At 35.2% G+C, this 21861-nt stretch overlaps 2 protein-coding genes across 2 annotated transcripts in view; one reads left to right on the top strand and one right to left on the bottom strand.

The window, feature by feature from the left end:
- Positions 1 to 3761, top strand: part of LOC137389833 (hemocyte protein-glutamine gamma-glutamyltransferase-like) — a 14006-nt gene extending 10245 nt beyond the window's left edge. The window contains exons 14-16 of the mRNA XM_068075964.1: positions 614 to 780; positions 2036 to 2172; positions 2914 to 3761. Of these exons, the coding sequence (XP_067932065.1) occupies positions 614 to 780; positions 2036 to 2172; positions 2914 to 3055 (446 nt within the window). The 3' untranslated portion in view covers positions 3056 to 3761. The remainder of the gene's footprint in view (positions 1 to 613; positions 781 to 2035; positions 2173 to 2913) is intronic.
- Positions 3762 to 3940: 179 nt separating this feature from the next.
- The window catches only part of LOC137390702 (ankyrin and armadillo repeat-containing protein-like), a 42116-nt gene continuing 24195 nt past the window's right edge, over positions 3941 to 21861 (bottom strand). Inside the window, exons 23-29 of the mRNA XM_068077025.1 lie at positions 20933 to 21039; positions 17396 to 17518; positions 14461 to 14619; positions 11963 to 12080; positions 10757 to 11063; positions 5819 to 5865; positions 3941 to 4553 (exon numbers count right to left, since the gene is read on the bottom strand). Coding sequence (XP_067933126.1) covers positions 4420 to 4553; positions 5819 to 5865; positions 10757 to 11063; positions 11963 to 12080; positions 14461 to 14619; positions 17396 to 17518; positions 20933 to 21039 — 995 coding nt within the window. The 3' untranslated portion in view covers positions 3941 to 4419. The remainder of the gene's footprint in view (positions 4554 to 5818; positions 5866 to 10756; positions 11064 to 11962; positions 12081 to 14460; positions 14620 to 17395; positions 17519 to 20932; positions 21040 to 21861) is intronic.

Genomic DNA, 21861 nt, shown 5'->3' with positions numbered 1-21861 from the left:
TAAAACTAATTAGATATTATGTTTTATTAGCAAATAAAAAGTTTAATATAGCGAATGACTAATTAATATGCCAATTACTATTTCATAGCAAAATGTCTAGCTATTCTGTGATAGGTTATTGTTTTTAAAATCAAAAACTTCAGACATGTTTTAATTACAAATATTTACACTTTCTTCGAGCTAGCTAATTAAATTAGTCAGTATATACTGTAACTGCTCAAGAGAGTAAAGAGTAGTATGGCATATTTACTAATGCGAGTAGTTGCTTCTGCAGAATTCTGCAATGACTTCTAGGTCAATTTAGCTACTAAGAACTAAGGCTAATTATTTTTTACTGCAAATAGAGTTTTTTCTGTAAATGTTCCAAATTAAAGTAGCTATATATGACAGTTTCTAAGGTGTCAGAGAAGTAATTTTCAAAATGCTGACAACTGCTAATATGTTTAAGAGGTGATTTTCAATGTGTTTACAGTTTCTAATGTGTGAGAGAGGTGATTTTTTGTTATGTTAATAGTTTTTAATGTGTTAGAGAGGAGAATTTTCAATACGTTAAAACTTTTAATCTGTGAGAGAAGAGATGCTCAATATGTTAACAGTGTCTAACGTGTTGCAGAGGAGATGTTCAAAATGAACGTGAAATACAGTGACTACGAGGCAGACATGGTAGATCACGGATCTGCATTGAAGATAAACTACATGGCCACAGTTAAAGAAACCAAACAGATTTTTGCTTCTCAGGATGACTTTAGACTGAGAACCATAATTCCAGATATCAAGCCGGTATGCTGTCTGAGCTAAAACAAATACATCTTGCACTTTAGATTGCGGGCTCTACTCACAAATGTGCATTAAGTTATTATGCCTCAGAATTGGACAATTACCACTAGTCTCTAAGAGGGTTGTCCAGTTACATAGAGAAAAATCTGTAAAGTCTTTTGTTTCTTCTTTCACAAGTATTAATGAATGGTAGTTACCAAGGGTGTAAAAAAAATTCTTTACATTCTTTCATAGTCGTTCTTTCAACTTTAAAGTTGCCTCCCTTGGATCTGGAGAAATGACTGATGAACAGGGTTTTTCCAGATTTAGTGTATAAAATGCTTAATGCTATGTTTAATTCCTATTATTGTATTAAGCTTCTTTAATACCTTTGATGTCAGATACAAATAAACTAGGTGAATACCCGGCGTTGCACGAGTAATAAAAAAGTTTGCACAAAAAATTTACTTTCATTCGACATATACAACATTTATCATTCTAACTTTTAAATGGTGTTTGTTTATTCCTGTGTATTGTGCTATTTGTGTTTACTGTGTTTATTTCTGTGTAATTTATACTGCACCAGCAGTAGTGCCTTCTACAGCCTATACTGATTGCAATTATAGTCTTGTTGGCCATTTGAGTTTAAGCAGCTTTCTTCACGTAGATGGGGACATATTTTTTTCTGGTATGACTTCATGCATAACCGTAGCTGAAATGTTAAGCGTGAAGCCATGAAAGATTGGCAGGTGTAATAAGTATGTGCGCCATTTAATTATATAGCCAGTTGGGCAGCATAGTGTACCTTTTTGCACTACTGGAGGTTCCGACTTCAAATCCAGTGCGCAGCTGGTTTTTCATTTCTAAAATTTTTTTGCAATAACTGAACACATGGACAAATAGAATACACAAAAAACTGAGATTTATATAAATATGCATATGGCATCTCAAAGAGAACTTGAAATATTTTGAAATGGCTGAATTCATAACTGTGGAAGTTGATGCAAGAGCAAGCCTTTATCAGTAGTATCGGGTCAGGGATGTCCATTGCAAAGATGCGGGCAGCCTACCCAGTCATCTGTTGTACTAGAAGTTTTGCTCAAGTTTTAGAAATTAGGTTTAGTGTCTGCAGCTGCTGCAGTATTTAAAGTGGCAAAGCAGATAACAACGGTGATCTAAACAGGCTGTATAAAGAGAGATCATTGGACGAGCATATTGACATAAAACGGTTGTCATTGACACAGCGAGCTACTTTATGGTACAGCCATTTATGTTTTAGAGCAAGAAGCAAGTCAAGCTTGAAGAAACTTTCAAGGTCAAGGTCTCTTTCACAAGTCCAATCAGCAAACCGTTGACTGACTGTGTCTTTAGCTTCGAAGCAGCTGGCAACCTTAAACCTACAACTATGTCTGCCGGGTGAGTTATAAATCTGTAAGTCATTTGTTTAAATGGCACAATAAACGGACACTGCGATTTTAAAGACTTTAAATACGATTTGCTGTTTTAAGCTTGTCAAACTTTATTAAAAATTTATTGACACTATTCTGTTTGAAAAAATTTGCCTTCTAACCTGGCAGTGCTAATTTTCACACTTGTAGAACTTACAAGCATTAATCATTTTGCAGCTAACAACTAACTGTTTGTTAGTATTTGCTTGTTTAGGATTTATTGATTATAATCTCTCATAAAGGAGAGAACAATGCTAAAGCTTACTACAATGTTAAAATGACATCATGTAATATTATATTAATATAACATAATACAAAATAATATAGTATATGTGATGTAACGCAAGGCGATACACTGCAGCTGGAACTGATGTAATGCAATGCAATTTTATAAAACATGTATAATACATGTATATGCAATATAGTATAATAGTATGCAAAAATCAAATGCATTACCTTAGAATACTGGTAAATGTTTATTAATAATAGATCATTATTTCAGCCATAATTATTTTTGACGACTTAGTTCATATAGCGCTAAAGGGTTATGATAATATTCATGTAAATATTTTTATAACAATAATTTACACACAGCTCAGTAAGTTTCCTTGCATATGTGAATTGTGATCATTTAAGAAAAACTTGGAATGTTTTGAGTGTTATAAATTATAGCATTTATTTGACTCAGAATTGTCTTGTTGCATTACAGCAATGTCAAGGTTGGAGGAACAGCAGAAATAGAATGCGATATCACAGCTAAGCGGGTTGGAGATTGCGTCATCATCTCTTCATTTGAGTGCAAGGAATTGGGTGACATGCAGTCGCAGTGCTCTGTTCTTGTTGAGAAATAGACACATTGTCTGTTCAACATTTTACCAGTCTAACCAAGATAAACTGTTTACAATTTATGCTTCATTGTATTGACATTTATATTTGGTACAAATATTAGTTATATTGATTAGATATGATGATTTTCACTAGCCAAATGGTTCATATATATATTTTTGTAATATAAACCTCTTCCAGTTAAAAACCTAAAACTATTTTTCCAACTGAAAATCCTTTTGTTCAGCTTTAATAGCCTATTTTAAAAATATCTAAGATTTTAGCGATTTTAGCCTGACAAAAATTACTATAATTGTGAGATGTCATGATTGAGACCAACTAGTTGCAAGATCGTAGACAAGCGTTTAACTGCACCAAGCTTTTTAGGTTATCAGATGGTGTGAGTTTTTTTAAATTTTGGTCACAGATTGTCTAAACGATATATACACTGCATCCCAAATTATTGTTAATCTCTCGTACAACCCCTATGTATACATAGCTTATCTTATAAAATTATTCAGATGTGAATCCAAGCAAGAACATAGTTAGGTTTTCATGCATTGAACTAGCATCAAGCTTGTCAAAGATATTTACTCTTGACAACATGTTATTATTGGTATCTCAAGCTCAAATTGAGTTGTAACTTGTAAGCTTTTTGAGTGTTGAGGATATTTTTATTGTGTAACAAAAACTGGTGTGTGCTACATCTAATAAAATCAGTTTACTATTGTATGAGAGGACAACTCCAAACTTGCATTTGTTACTCGTAGGTTGGGAAACCTGTCTATTGCGCAATAAAATTGCGTGTAAGCAGTGAGTAGACAAAAAATGAATTTTGTCTCAAAGAAACTTCAAAAGGTCTTTTTAAAGGGAGAGTAGAATTTTATTGAAGGAGACGAGCAGGAAATCACTTGAGCAAATGAAATGTAACAATATAAATGGTGGTAAATTATATGAAGAGTAACAATTAGGACGGGTACAGTGGTAGTCAGCATGGAATGTTGTAATGTAAATGTTGCTCAGACTCTGTCAACTGTAAATACGACAAATCAGACAATGACAACAGCTGAACTGGTACATATTGGCTAAAGTTAAAGTGGCTGGTTCGTGAATCGTAGAGTGGAATAGCATAAAAATGCGATGTCTTGCTAGTAAGAGGTAACATGCACAAAAACTGTTAACAAATACTGTAATACTTTTGGCTGAAAGAAAAAACCTGCAATAATTAAAAATGAACAAAAGAGAAAAAATAATATGATAGATTTGGAGTGTAGAAGTTATCCTATCATTAGATGCATAGCAAGTTCCTACTTGAGAAGCAATAGAGGTACTTTCAGCATTTGTAGATGCATAAATGTAGGTTATAACAAGAATGCCTCTGGCCAGATATTTATATAGCAGACCTGCTGCGTGTTTTGGCTGGAGCTGACACTGCCCGTGCTGCAAGTTTTGCCTTGGCTGTTGAGGCCCGATTATCTTTGTAGCCTTTCTTATAGCTAACACCAGTCTTTGGTCGACTTGAACCTGGGAGACAAGATCAAGGACTTGCGCATTCTTCAACTCTTATCAAAATAAATGACTCACTACTTGATTCTAGTTGGTTAAATATCCACATTTTCACTTGAAAATTAAATAAGTTTTTTTCTGTAATGATGCTCTGTTAAAAAGGTCTGCTCATCGCAACAGAGTATAACAGAAATGAAACGAATTCTGATTGGCTCACAGTCATTATATACATCTATCACAAATTCACAATGTAACCAAACATGCAAGATTTACACGCCCAACCTTACCAACAGTTAACATGGTCAGAAACACAAAAACATGCACAGACCAAACAGGAACCAGAGTTGGAGTTGTTTTTTCCATGGGCACTATATACTACTATAAACAGTTTCGGATACACCTTTGACAAACAGACAGTTCACTGTTGAAGAGCCTCCACTATACTTTTTCAGAGCTTTGGTAACTAACACAATTTTGACACTCTATGATGAAGTGATGCAATGTCTTTTCAAGAATATTTCGGTTCAACACATGCAAAAACAAACTAGGGGCACCTCTAGCGGATGCCCGAACGCAACTTCATACATTTGTCACAAAACTTTAGCAAGTCACGCTATTGTTTTAATTGATTAAAATAAACCAACACTATCAGTGAGTATTGTATAATCTATGTGTTAGCAAAGGAGAACACAAGTATTGGCAGAATTTTTTAATTGTAAAAACAGACTTTCAATATAAACATTTAATTTTTTTTAAATGCTGTCCAAACAGGCCAAAACTAGATTTTGACACTCTATAAAATGCAAATAGCTTAAAAGAAAATTAATACAAATAAAAAAAGCCTTTCTTCAAATAAATAGTAGGTGTGCTTGTTTTTACAAGCGAATACGCTATCCACGAATCGATACCCAATAGCGAACATGATATTCTGAGGGAAGTATGCATGTTTATGACTTATTAACAATAAAGGTTTATTTTCTGATGGTGAGAGAGATGCATAATACTAATTGTGATAAAAAGACAACAGTTACAAGACATAGGGGGACTGATTCCATCACTCACTGTTATCAACCAATGGGATGCAAACACATGTGGCTCACGGTCCCTAAACAAAGTCATACAATGCAGGTATCAGTACAAAGATGAGTAGTAAGATAACTCTCAATCATGCTCTAATGATAGAAGCAAAGACAACTTGTCTGAATAGTTTAATAGCGCGTGTTAACAGACGTGTAAGCAGCAAAATGTATAACAGGATTTTATTAAAGATGTTAAGAAGTTACCTTCTCTCCTTGGTGGACAAGCAGGCGGTCCTCCATTCTTTTCCAGACTGCAATAGAAATAATTATATATAAATAAACATATATAATTAACTACATAAAATAATTATGTACATGTATAAATAATTATATATAAAAAATGCATAAATAACTATATATAAATCTGGCTGAGAATAGGAAGTGTGACGATTATAAATAATTTATTGATTAGAGCAGCTCTAAATGCTTTTCAGTTAATAGAAACCTTTGTGGGTAGAAGGGAGTACAGTGGAACCTCGGTTCTTGAATGCTTCGGTTCTCGACCAATTCGGTTGTCGACAAAAAAAATTGAGACTTGTTCGTCTTGGATCTCGAACATAAATTCGGTTCTCAAATAAACCGGAGCATGCCCATTAGCATTAAAGGTTCGGGACAGCTGCGGAAACAGCATGGAAACATTTGTTAACAAAGGGAGAGGCAAGTGACGCTTCATAAACTCTTTACAAAAAGTAAGGAACCATCTAGGACGTCTCCTCTACCAAAGAGATTTGCTAGGGAGATAACCCCTACAGTCGAGTTACCCTAAATTGTTTTGGAGGAGGATTCTCCTTCAAAGCGTGCCATTGCTGTTTATATTTTTATTTTTCACGCAATTTTTGATGTAACTGATCTGTTGCATTTTTTGATGTTTCATTATCAATTTCTGTAATTTTTGGTATTGTATCTTAACGTAGAACGTTTTAAGAGCAAAACATACGGAATTTTTACTTTTTGTTTTTATCATCATAGATAGAAAATCATTTATTAAAAATAAACGTGATCTATATTTACTCGTTTTTATTTATAGTAGATAGTATACAATACAGTTTATGGTCTAAAATGTTAAAAAAATACATTACCGAAGTTGTTATTTAGGTTTGAAACAGATTAAAATTTACATACATTAAGTCTAATGAGAATAATTGTTTTGGATCTCAAACAACTCGGTTTCCGAACAACCTGGAATGGATTATATTCGAGAACCGAGGTTCCAGTGTATATCGCTGTGTTACATACAAAGTATAACATAGTATGAAATTGTGCTACGCAATTTTATACTACATGTATGTTATGCTACACTACAGTGTTAGACAATGCACTAAAGTATAACATAGTGTTAACACAGGATCACATAGTCTACAACACAGTATTACAAAGTATCACATAGTATGACACACTACTTTACAGTATCAAAGAGTATAACACAACTTCACACAATAGCACAGAGTATAACTAAAAATACCCCAGAGTATAACATAAAATTGCATAATAAAGAAGGCAAAGTATTACCGTAAGTTTCATGCTCTATCTCTACCTCTGTGATAGTAAACCTATTATCTTTGCTCATAGCCCTACCTCTGTGATAGTAAACCTATTATCTTTGCTCATATCCCTGCCTCTGAGATGGTAAACCTATTATCTTTGCTTATATACTCACCTCTGTGATGGTAAACCTATTATCTTTGCTTATATACTCACCTCTGTGATGGTAACCCTATTTTCTTTGCTCATATCCCTGCCTCTGTGATGGTAACCCTATTATCTTTGCTCATATCCCTGCTTCTGAGATAGTAAACCTATTATCTTTGCTCATAGCCCTGTCTCTGAGATGGTAAACCTATTATCTTTGCTCATATCCCTACCTCTGAGATGGTAAACCTATTATCTTTGCTCATATCCCTGCCTCTGAGATAGTAAACCTATTATCTTTGCTCATAGCCCTGTCTCTGAGATGGTAAACCTATTATCTTTGCTCATATCCCTACCTCTGAGATGGTAAACCTATTATCTTTGCTCATAGCCCTACCTCTGAGATAGTAAACCTATTATCTTTGCTCATATCCCTACCTCTGAGATGGTAAACCTATTATCTTTGCTCATATCCCTACCTCTGAGATGGTAAACCTATTATCTTTGCTCATAGCCCTACCTCTGAGATAGTAAACCTATTATCTTTGCTCATATCCCTACCTCTGAGATGGTAAACCTATTATCTTTGCTCATATCCCTACCTCTTCGATAGTAAACCTATTATCTTTGCTCATATCCCTACCTCTGAGATGGTAAACCTATTATTTTTGCTCATATCCCTGCCTCTGAGATGGTAAACCTATTATCTTTGCTTATATACTCACCTCTGTGATGGTAAACCTATTATCTTTGCTTATATACTCACCTCTGTGATGGTAACCCTATTTTCTTTGCTCATAGCCCTACCTCTGTGATAGTAAACCTATTATCTTTGCTCATAGCCCTACCTCTGTGATAGTAAACCTATTATCTTTGCTCATATCCCTGCCTCTGAGATGGTAAACCTATTATCTTTGCTTATATACTCACCTCTGTGATGGTAAACCTATTATCTTTGCTTATATACTCACCTCTGTGATGGTAACTCTATTTTCTTTGCTCATAGCCCTACCTAGTCGATAGTAAACCTATTATCTTTGCTCATATCCCTACCTCTGAGATGGTAAACCTATTATCTTAGCTCATATCCCTACCTCTGAGATGGTAAACCTATTTTCTTTGCTCATAGCCCTACCTCTGTGATGGTAAACCTATTATCTTTGCTTATATACTCACCTCTGTGATGGTAACCCTATTTTCTTTGCTCATATCCCTACCTCTGAGATGGTAAACCTATTATCTTTGCTCATATCCCTGCCTCTGAGATAGTAAACCTATTATCTTTGCTCATAGCCCTGTCTCTGAGATGGTAAACCTATTATCTTTGCTCATATCCCTACCTCTGAGATGGTAAACCTATTATCTTTGCTCATAGCCCTACCTCTGAGATAGTAAACCTATTATCTTTGCTCATAGCCCTACCTCTGAGATAGTAAACCTATTATATTTGCTCATAGCCCTGCCTCTGTGATAGTAAACCTATTATCTTTGCTCATATCCCTGCCTCTGAGATAGTAAACCTATTATCTTTGCTCATAGCCCTGTCTCTGAGATGGTAAACCTATTATCTTTGCTCATATCCCTACCTCTGAGATGGTAAACCTATTATCTTTGCTCATAGCCCTACCTCTGAGATAGTAAACCTATTATCTTTGCTCATAGCCCTACCTCTGAGATAGTAAACCTATTATATTTGCTCATAGCCCTGCCTCTGTGATAGTAAACCTATTATCTTTGCTCATATCCCTGCCTCTGTGATGGTAACCCTATTATCTTTGCTCATATCCCTACCGCTGAGATGGTAAACCTATTATCTTTGCTCATATCCCTGCCTCTGTGATGGTAACCCTATTATCTTTGCTCATATCCCTGCCTCTGAGATGGTAAACCTATTATCTTTGCTCATATCCCTGCCTCTGAGATGGTAAACCTATTATCTTTGCTTATATACTCACCTCTGTGATGGTAAACCTATTATCTTTGCTCATATCCCTACCTCTGTGATGGTAAACCTATTATCTTTGCTCATATCCCTGCCTCTGTGATGGTAACCCTATTATCTTTGCTCATATCCCTGCCTCTGAGATGGTAAACCTATTATCTTTGCTCATATCCCTACCTCTGTGATAGTAAACCTATTATCTTTGCTCATATTCCTACCTCTGAGATGGTAAACCTATTATCTTTGCTCATATACTCACCTCTGTGATGGTAAACCTATTATCTCTGCTCATATTCCTACCTCTGTGATGGTAAACCTATTATCTTTGCTCATATACTTACTTCTGTGATAGTAAACCTATTATCTTTGCTCATATTCCTACCTCTGAGATGGTAAACCTATTATCTTTGCTCATATACTCACCTCTGTGATGGTAAACCTATTATCTTTGCTCATATACTTACTTCTGTGATAGTAAACCTATTATCTTTGCTCATATTCTTACCTCTGAGATGGTAAACCTATTATCTTTGCTCATATACTCACCTCTGTGATGGTAAACCTATTTTCTTTGCTCATATCCCTGCCTCTGAGATGGTAAACCTATTATCTCTGCTCATATCCCTACCTCTGTGATGGTAACCCTATTATCTTTGCTCATATCCCTGCCTCTGAGATGGTAAACCTATTATCTTTGCTTATATCCCTGCCTCTGTGATAGTAAACTTACTACCTTTGCTCATAGCCCTACCTCTTCGATAGTAAACCTATTATCTTTGCTCATATCCCTACCTCTGAGATGGTAAACCTATTATCTTTGCTCATATACTTACCTCTGAGATGGTAAACCTATTATCTTTGCTCATATCCCTGCCTCTGTGATGGTAAACTTACTACCTTTGCTCATAGCCCTACCTCTGAGATGGTAAACCTATTATCTTTGCTCATATGCTTACCTCTGAGATGGTAAACCTATTATCTTTGCTCATATCCCTACCTCTGTGATGGTAAACCTATTATCTTTGCTCATAGCCCTACCTCTGAGATGGTAAACCTATTTTCTTTGCTCATAGCCTTACTTCTGAGATGGTAAACCTATTATCTTTGCTCATATACTTACCTCTGTGATGGTAAACCTATTGTCTTTGCTCATATCCCTACCTCTGTGATGGTAAACCTATTATCTTTGCTCATATTCCTACCTCTGAGATGGTAACCCTATTTTCTTTGCTCATAGCCCTACCTCTGAGATGGTAAACCTATTATCTTTGCTCATATCCCTACCTCTGTGATGGTAACCCTATTTTCTTTGCTCATAGCCCTACCTCTGAGATGGTAAACCTATTATCTTTGCTCATATACTTACCTCTGAGATGGTAAACCTATTATCTTTGCTCATATCCCTACCTCTGTGATGGTAAACCTATTATCTTTGCTCATATTCCTATCTCTGAGATGGTAAACCTATTATCTTTGCTTATATACTCACCTCTGTGATGGTAAACCAATTATCTTTGTTCATATACTCACCTCTGTGATGGTAAACCTATTATCTTTGCTCATATACTTACCTCTGTGATGGTAACCCTATTTTCTTAGCTCTCTCAAAATCTTGTCTAAATTCATCGCTAATCCTGGCATCAGAGTCGATGTTGTCAATAAGTTTATCATAGAGTCCAGGAGTATTGCGGCAGCAAGAGAAGAGCTTTCTGGCAGCAGTCTTGTTGAAAGACAAATAGCCAAGAGCGACAGCGCAAGAAGTTCTGACGAGATTGTATTGCGAGTTCAGGTGTTTCATTAGGACTTCCATAGCCCCAGACGTAACCATAGCATCTGGGATACCGGCTCGGGTGTGTGCGAGACTAGACAACAGACTAGCTGCAAATAATAGAGACGACTAAGATGAAGACTGAGTACCCAAAGGACAGCGACAACAGCGGCTTATTAAAAGTCTTGAGTGAAAGCATGACAACACCACAGAAATGTCCTATTACTATAAGGAATTTTCTGACTTCTCTCATCTCCTATTCTCTTGACTCATTGTGAAAGATCTTTCTTCATCAATGCAAAAGTAAACGGAGCCTAAAAAATTTCTCAACCAAAAACCCTTAAAAACCACCTAAAAATTTGTAAACCAAAACCGCCTAAAACTTCAAAAACCAAAATTGCCTAAAAATTTGTAAACAAAAAACACCTAAAATTTTTTAAAACCAAGAAATGCCTACACAATTAAAAACCAAAAATATCTAAAAAGTTGACGACCAAAAATGCCTAAAAACTTCATCAAGAAATTGAGTTATTTCCTGTAAGAACAATAGCTTTATCAGATTGAGTAGCGTAAGTCAGTTGGTAAGACACAAGGAAGACTCTATATATACTCAGTCATCGGAGCAACAGACAAGCCAGCTTTGCAGCAGCCAAACTATTAAAGTTATACTCTAACACGTCATAAGCCAGTCAGATGAGATGATAATAACACAGCTGAGCAAGCAATACCAGAAAAAAATGAATGAAATGTCCATGAGTCTCACTAAAGCACCTATTCCTATATTTATAAGTAAGTCAAATGTTCTCAATCAGAAAAACATAAAATGTCTCTCCTGCAAATAGTATACATGTGTGTGAGATTTGATATTAGAACCCTGTTACAAGACAAAGCATATCATATGTTGAGAGATATATGACAGCACTTATGAAAAAATGATGGCTCAAGAAGGCAAAAGCGTGACAAACTTTTTACTTGAGAGACCAGGAGGCAGCATAAACATTGACCTTACCGGAGAGTATGATGACGTTGTCTACATCCGAATGAAGCAGCTCTACGAGCGCTGTGACCCCCTCTGCGGTAAGAGAAACCTGATCTCTGTCAACTATCACTCTGGCAAGGACCACAATCTGTAAGACAGCGGATGAACTGAACAAAGAGAGCTGGTAATTTGAAGAGAAAGTCTTGGTGCACAGAATCTATATATATAAACACCAGTATTTGTTTATCATCTGTTATCCGTCTGTCCAGTTATAGCGACGACAAATCACCTTCTTACAGGTTTTGAACTTTCAGCATTATAATCATAGGTCTATTAACAGGTGCGCATAACCACAAGGCTAAGCTATTCTTACCATTCCCATCGCTCTTATTATATGCTGTATATCCTTTTTGGATTGCACACGCTAAATGTGTGCTTTTTCTTACACTGTGCGCCCCGGGGTTATGATGAGCATGTTATAAGACTTTTTTGCGCCTTGCGATGTGGAATACGATGTTTTTTCGTCCTGGCCCATAAGACATTTTTTTCGCCATACGGTATCAACAGAAAGCTATCTTGAAATTCAAAATTGGCAGCTGAATATGTCAAAATAACAAAGATGCTGATATGCTATTCGCCAAAATCCCTTGCGCAACGCATGAAAGAGATATGATGCTTGCTTTCTCTCTCAGTTCAGCATTATTAGTTATAGTAAAATTGAAACCGAAAACAAATCGGTGATACAATCTTAGCCAATGACGAAGTTAAATTTTCTAAAATACATACTAAAACTTAGCTCTAAGTATGTGTTTAGTAAGCTAAATTCATTTAAGTTAAGTTCAATGTTTAATTATTTTAGTTCAATTATACTGTACATCTGTCTTGAAGGTAAGAACTCCCTACGGTATGTACTGCGCATAGTACATTGTAATGTTACATTTTATTGCATATCATAACCACTAAATACACCAAAGTTACTACAGGTAACTATAGCTATTACGGTTAACATATTATTTTGTTACTAATTTTTAATATGTAAAGTACGTATATATGTATTTTGATGAATTTCACCAGGGGGTGTTTGCATTAGATAATTACTATGGGTTTCTATACCATTCTATACAACAATTTCACCATAACTGGAACAAATTAAAATCATTTGGCGAGGGTCCACACGTGTATTAATTAATATTACCTTTTGCATTTGTTATAATTTAAAATTTTTTATAAGTTAATTTTTTACCATTACATTCCATTTTTTTAATTTGTAATTTTCAAATGTGCTGTTTCAATTTCAAATGTGACACTGATATTTCCGGTTTCGGTAAATCTGTGAAAGCTAAATGCTTTTAACAGGAGAATTGTATTCTCTGGAGCAAGAATCGCCTCTACATTCTCTCTCCGTTTGGTCAGACAAAGTATCAAACAAAGAAAGTCCGATAGCTCATCTTTACATTTGTACCAGTATCGAGAAGTACCAGTATCGGTCCAACAAAACTTTGAATACAATGAGCTTCTGCTGCAGCAGTAACCTTTTTTATACACACTTCCATGTATTCATTGTTTATTTTATTTCTTAATTTATTAGAACCGCAAAAAAACACTTTTCTCATGATATGAAGTTTAAAATAAATGCAAATGTTAAATAAAAATAAGTTTTTTGCGCAAAAATCTCTTTACTACTCGGGCAACGCCGGGCATTCATTTAGTAAAGTTATAAAAATGGCTTGAGAGCGTGTGTATTTATCAGGAGTTGTTCCCACAATACCTTCCCTGACAAAGGTGAAAGGAAGGCTGACAAGTGTTTGATGAAGCAGCCAAAATCCGTTTTCAGGAAAGTATTGCTGTCATAAAAACTCCAGTAACAAATAGAAGCGTGTAGCTTACACCTATGTGAGAGTTGTGAAACTCTTAACTCGTAACAGACTTGGTGAAAACTAAACAAAATGTAAAATGATATGGCTATAGATGCTTTTAGAAGAACCTGAAATTGTTATTGAATAAGTCAATTTATTATTTGAAAAAAAGCAACCATTTTGATTAGGACGCAGACACAAGACAAAAAGCTATAAATATTTTAAATCCTGAAGTTTGTTGCAAGTTAGTAGTTTAACTTCCTTACAACAAGCAACACTGACAGTATGAATTTTTGGTTAAAATTGAGTATAGCAATGATGGAAGGCATTTTTTGTTGCCTATTATTAAACAACAAACAACCTGCTATAAATTGTCAAACACAATTAAACTTGCTAGTATCATATTATGTGCAGTGTTGGCTGAAGGTACATATTGACACCACGAGGTGATTTTAGGCAATTCTCCAATTTCAAGCTGTTGATTGCGGCTGAGAGATCTAACCCAAGGCCAAACCTCTAATTTTCTAGACGACATCCATGTTTATAATAGCATCTGTCCCTTTTAATGTATACCGTTGGTACATAAGTTGGGACATGACCTACATTGAAGTGTATAAGCTAAGGATGTAGACATATAGTAACCTAGTTGAGGCCATCTTGAGTATCACTAACCTGAAAGGAAGCGGCTGCTTTGTGAAACTCATTATCAGATGTGAGAAAAGGAACAAAAAGAGAATAACTGATGCCTCCGGCCTCTCTGATAGCATACTGCTGCTGCGAGTTGTTGAAACCAAATATGGCAAGAGCATTTCCTGCCTGAAGTCTGATATTCTGTAAAACAGACACTTTCCACATTAAAAAAATGACATCCAGTAATGAAACAAACCGTAAAACCCATAAAATAACAGCACACAAAAGACTGGATCAAGAGCAAACACATCAAGGGAGAACAACTCATACGAGGTTTTGACATTGTTAAAAATTATGAAGTATACATGTAAGTAAGGTGGTCGTACCTATAGATAATAGTTGAGACTTTGAACACTTTGTCCAACTGTGTACTGTTATATATATACAACAGGTAATACTATATAATTGCTGTATATACATGTATATAGTAGATTTCGCAGGCTGTAGATCTCAACTGGTTAGCTACTGGCACGAAACTGCCAGTAGCTAACCAAGATAAGTACCCTGTCTAATTAAATGTATTTATTAATTTAAATTGCTTCATTCTATGTTTAGCTCTCTGGTTTTAGTTCTACTTATGATAACTTGCAATACATATATATTGTATATATAGTGTATATATATTGTATATATAGTGTATATATAGTGTATATATATTGTATATATAGTGTATATATAGTGTATATATATTGTATATATAGTGTATATATATATTGTATATATATTGTATATATAGTGTATATATATTGTATATATAGTGTATATATATTGTATATATAGTGTATATATAGTGTATATATATTGTATATATAGTGTATATATATTGTATATATAGTGTATATATAGAGTATATATATTGTATATATATTGTGTATATACATATATATGTATATGTACTATATATACATGTACATATATATACATATAAATATTTACGTATATATATACATTACTTTTTTGGCAATAATTGAATCTCAAACAAATTTTTTTTTTTAAATTATGCCATACAACAATCATACAACAAAACAAAGAAAGAGAGGGCGACAGCTGAACACTAAAGCTGGACACAGCTGGATTGTTAAGCAGCGAGCAATGATATTTTCAGAATAATTGTTAGATGTTGTATGCAATTTGTTCATTTGTTAAGTTGAAACGAGTTGAAAACCTGTAACTGTCTTGTGAAAAATGAGGACAAAAGCCATAAAAAATTTTGAAACATTAGTTGATTGTTTGACTAGCTATCTATTAAAAACAACCCCTGATCCACTCTAAAATTACTTTTACCATTGGTAAAGGCAAGATCTAGTCAATTCAGAAAGCCTCAGCGACTAGGGTAATCATGAAGTCACAGGGGACACTAAACAACCCCCAGAGCTCTGTCAACTATGAACCAAACTAGGGCCACATGAGAAATAGCGTGTCACAACACACACGAGTTCAGACATATTCACCAAAACAGCAATTATAGAAACACAAATCATGATAGAGAAGCAGTAAAACAAGATAACACATATCACATCAACAGAGATGAAGTGATAGCAACTAGCAAATAGATAGTATTTACTAGCTGCTATTCTAAGTACTAAGCTGTGAATTGGGGCGACCATCTAGTATCAGGCTCAGTATTTTTATTACGAGACAATTTTTATTAATTTATTAATAAAATGTATTAATTTATTTTGTTAATTTATTAATTTTTATTATAAAACTTTCATTATTAACTAAACCGTGCTGCTAAGATTAATGTCATTTATACAAATACTGCAGTTACATACAGCTACTCGTATGAATATGCTGCAAAAACCTCTCTAATTGCATCTCTTCTCCATGCTCAAGAATAAAAGTTTAATAGTGTGTAACTCTTATCTGCTGTTTAATCTTAATAAAATTCACTTGAAGTACCTTTTATTTTGATAATTTAAAATGACAGACTGGTTTCCATGCAGCCTGCACAGTTTGAGTAGACAAACAATATAAATACACTGATCTAATTAATTATAAAACCACAAAATATATACTAAACTAATTTGTCAACTAAGCGCATTAATAATTGAATTAGTGGAATAATTTTTTTCAAATGCTGAATTACTCAGAAAATTATCAAATAAGCATTTGAAAAAATATACATTAATAATTAAATTAATACATTATTTGCGAGAAATATTGCATTGATAATTGAATTAATAAATTATTTGCAAGGAAAACTACATTATTTATTAAATTTAGAACTAACCTACCTAAAGATTTTGCATTAAATTAAATTGCTAATAAGTAAATTAATGAGAAATTTAACACAATTAATAATACGCATTAATTATTATTAATTGACAAATCTGACAAATTAAATAGAGAACATAAAATATATAACAGTTTGTTACTAAATAAGGTTGTTCAGAAATGAAATAACGCAACTAGTGATGAGTACTGATGGTCACCCCAACATGTCTGGAAGGCTGAAAGTAATGCATTACCAAGTAGCGGTGGTCTGCGTATGACCAGTAATGCTATAATACAATGTGTCTTATAAGATTAGGAAACTTTAGCCGAGCTCAAGTATTAGTAGCCGGCAGCGCACATTCTGTTAGACAGTACAGACTGTCTGACACTGTTAGCCAAGCAATGCTCCAGTTGATCCCAGGAAAGTCTACTCTAAAGGTTTATCGCAGGTAATCTGCAGGTATTCTGAGAAGTCTGGAGCGGTAGAAGCAGAGGAACTACTCTACATCTATCGACTAACTAGTTACAGACTAAAGGGAACTAGAAATAGACAAGTTTAGATGATATTTCAAAAGAGAAGACAACTAGGAAAGATCTAAATTTAGACATGTGACACGTTGCTACTGAAGGCTACGGACAAGTGCTTGATAGCACGAAGCTATAGGCTCTGTTGGTTTACAGGGCTAAAATAAAACCTTACCGCATTCTTGGCTTTGAGAAGGTTAATGAGTGTTGTGTATTTAAATGAAGGAATCTCTTTGAGTTTTTCCTGGTTGACGCTGTTACCTAGGACTATACAGGCAAGAGAGCATGCCACTTCCACCTGCAACATTCATCAATAGCACATGATCCTCCTCATTGTTAGGGGCACTCTACCAAATTCTATCGCAAACCAAAACAACTATTCCACTACAATACTGAGAGCAAACGATGTAAAATACTGCTAGCTTTTGAGTTACTAATAGCGGGAGGGCCATAAGAGGGAAGGACAGGCTGATCCTCCATCTTTTGTTGTGACTGACCAGTTGGTGCATTATGTTTCCATGACACGATTAAGCCCCAAGTTTGGTCATGCGCAAGATGGAAACAGCAGAAGTCCGCAAATCAATTGAGTTTTGTTACTCACAAATTGTTACCAAATGTTTTAAGCTTGTGACAGATGGAAACGGCACTTGCGAATGTCGAACAAGCTATTCCATTTTAAACATTTTCCAAGCTTCAGTCATTCCTATTTTAACTTGAGTAGTTCCGAATGTGCAGCTTTAACCTCTGGTGTAGAAATCCTTATATTTGTTAACAAAACGCCCATGTTAATCCGATAATGTGAATGTCCTTTAAAAATTCTATCGTAAAGTAACTTAACGCGTGTACAACTTCAAACCCGCATCATCCAGGTCGTGGAAACATAGTATCTTTAAGTATTCTAATCTCTAATATTTGCATACTGCCTGTCATGCAACACTGTCTGTCATGTGACACTGCCTGTCATGGGACACTGCCTGTCATGTAACACTGCCTGTCATGCAACACTGCCTGTCATGCAACACTGACTGTCATGCAACACTGATTGTCATGTAACACTGACTGTCATGTAACACTGCCTGTCATGTGACACTGCCTGTCATGTAACACTGACTGTCATGTAACACTGCCTGTCGTGTGACACTGCCTGTCATGTAACACTGCCTGTCATGTAACACTGTCTGTCACGTGACACTGCCTGTCATGTAACACTGACTGTCATGTAACACTGACTGTCATGTAACACTGACTGTCATGTAACACTGACTGTCATGTGACACTGACTGTCATGCAACACTGACTGTCATGTAACACTGACTGTCATGCAACAGTGCCTGTCATGCAACACTGACTGTCATGTAACACTGACTGTCATGTGACACTGACTGTCATGTAACACTGCCTGTCATGTAACACTGACTGTCATGCAACAGTGCCTGTCATGTAACACTGACTGTCATGTAACACTGACTGTCATGTAACACTGACTGTCATGTAACACTGCCTGTCATGTAACACTGACTGTCATGTAACACTGCCTGTCATGCAACACTGATTGTCATGTAACACTGAGTTTCGTGTAACATTGACTGTCATGTAACACTGACTGTCATGTAACACTGCCTGTCATGCAACACTGACTGTTATGTAACACTGACTGTCATGTAACACTGACTGTCATGTAACACTGCCTGTCATGTAACACTGACTGTCATGTAACACTGACTGTCATGTGACACTGACTGTCATGTAACACTGACTGTCATGTAACACTGACTGTCATGCAACACTGCCTGTCATGCAACACTGACTGTTATGTAACACTGACTGTCATGTAACACTGACTGTCATGTAACACTGACTGTCATTCAACACTGACTGTCATGTAACACTGACTGTCATGTAATACTGACTGTCATGTAACATCAACTGTCATGTGACACAGGCTGTCATGTAACATCGACTGTCATGTAATACTGATTGTCATGTATTACTGACTGTCATGCAACACTGATTGTCATGTAACACTGATTGTCGTGTAACATTGACTGTCATGTAACATCGACTGTCATGTAACACTGACTGTCATTCAACACTGACTGTCATGTAACACTGATTGTCATGTAACACTAACTGTCATGTAACACTGACTGTCATGTAACATCGACTGTCATGTAACACTGACTGTCATTCAACATTGACTGTCATGTAACATCGACTGTCATGTAACACTGACTGTCATTCAACACTGACTGACATGTAACACTGACTGTATGTAACATTGACTGTCATGTAACACTGACTGTCATGTAACACTGATTGTCATGTAACACTGACTATCATAGTCTTCCAAAGAACTGTGACATACAAATATGCCAGGATGTTCAGCCCCACCCTCAAAACTAAGTGATCAGACTGGTTGGCTGTTCAACCTGTAACAAGCTTATTACAATCAGGACAGGGTTTATCAAATCCTCTTGTATAACTATTCAACGTGTAACAAAAAGAAAGTGGAGTGCAGTTTTAGTGACTCTATATGAAAGCTACTTCACTTCAAATGGTATGCCCAGTAACATAACAGAGTCTTTACAGAATGTGTAATTAAAAGATAAAACAAGTTTGAGGTAGCAAAGACACCATAAAATACGTGTTTCCATATTATTCTCGCAGTGCATCTACAATATATTAATAATTCACTCTTTGTCATTGTGTGCCTCTGTTAGTCTGTGTAAACACTATGCAGTTTTACATTCTTTGACTGATTTTATCCAAACTTCATACTCATATGCTCCGTGCCTTCCGCCAGGTTGCTAAATATATTTGGTTTCAAAACTCTGTCTGGTTCCTGAGAAACAGCTTTTTAAACACTCATTTGTTGGCAATCTGATTAAAACTAAAAGAACTATTGGGCACTGCCAGGCTTACAGCTTGTACCATTTAAACTGAATATTATTTCATATCTCTAACTGAAACACGACTAAAATTACTGGCTTTAAAACCTGCTGCCAATGCTGTCAATTATTCACCATCTCCATGAGTTAAATAATAAGAACAGAAGCAGGTTACAAAACTTCAAAGTTTCAAGCAAGCCGCACTTTAGTTAAAATTGAGTTCAGCGCAAACTGCAACACTGGTAATTTTTTGCTGCCTATTATCAAACAGCGATGACCCGCTATGACTTGTCACAAGCATAAGACACGCTGGTACCATTATCCATGCCGTGCGGAACAAGGAGGCATTTGAGATTTGATACCTTACAGATATCAGAAGACACCAAAAACCATTAGTAATGCTTGAACTTCAACCAAAAAAAGTAGATGCACGTTAGACAAGATTTTAGTCAGATAGATGTCTGGCAAAACAGAGCTTAGTAACTAGTAACTAGCCATATTGAGATACATGCATTAGAGAAATACTAGAGTATGCTAAAGATTAACAAAGCTCATTTACACTTAGCAATGAAATAAACATTAAAAATAATAGAGTTATATGTAGCTTATGACATGCATTTCCGGCCTTCTGACAAAATCTATGGCTACAGGTTTACAACCCTGATCCGCTTTCAGCCAATTAGTTTGTCTCACCAAACTTTTTAGCGAGCCCGCTTCTAACCTTTCCTTATTCACTACTTCTACCTTTCCCTCAGCACCTTTCTCTCACCTTTTAAAATCATATAACACAGTTCAAACTTTCCTGCTCTTTCCTGCTGCCTCACCTGAATTTCCAAAGAAGGCGGAGTCTTCATGAGACCAACCAGAACCGGGATGGCAGCACCATCAGCAATCTTCCCTTGAGCTCGTTTATTGTTCCTGTGAGCCACTCCTAATATACAAACAAGTCTTGTAGTTCTACTGGCAGTTGCATCGAATTTGCAAGATATGCAACGTTGTGTTAAGTAAACCATGTTAAACTTTACCACCATGACACAATAAAAAAAAAAATTACGCTCTGCAACTACTATACAAATGACTGCCCAAAGTTTATAGATATAATATTTGATGTCAGCCATTGTTTTCACACTTTTTTATTTGAAATAAAATTATCGCTTGTGTATTAGTTTCAAGTATTTAGAGAGAGAATATAATTATATTGCTATATTAATTCAATAAAAATTATAATGCAAAGATATAGAAATATTCAAATAAAATAAGAGATGCAAAACAGTACATGTATTCATTTTTTTCTTTACATTCGTGAATGCTCTTTATCACAAGATCAAATCACGAGTTCTACTGTTGTTAATTATTGTTAAAACAAAAGTTTCAATATAGTAAATCAACAATTAATTATTTACTTTTTAATGTATATTGTAATTAAAAAACAAATATATGTATCTGAGTATTTATAGATAAGTAGTCGAAGAGTGGAATAATGAACAACACCAGTATTCAGGTACAGCAATAATTTCCCAAACTTTTGAGGGTTTATTTTTATTGAATTCAAAGACTAATTGCTGTGATCATAACAAATATTCCAAATAAAATACACTTATCCAAGCATCTTATACCTAGTTGTTTTAAAATAAGGCTATAGATAACTTCCTCCACAACCCAAAGAAGAGGTTTTTTTTGTAAACAAACAAATAAAAAACAAACAGACAGAAGCTAAAACTACTTCAGCTGATAAGACATCATCTGATATGAA

This window comes from Watersipora subatra, chromosome 3 (assembly GCF_963576615.1).
Source record: "Watersipora subatra chromosome 3, tzWatSuba1.1, whole genome shotgun sequence".
NCBI lineage: Eukaryota > Metazoa > Bryozoa > Gymnolaemata > Cheilostomatida > Watersiporidae > Watersipora > Watersipora subatra.
The sequence above is the reverse complement of the archived record's forward strand: the minus strand, read 5'-3'. Positions and strand labels throughout refer to the sequence as shown.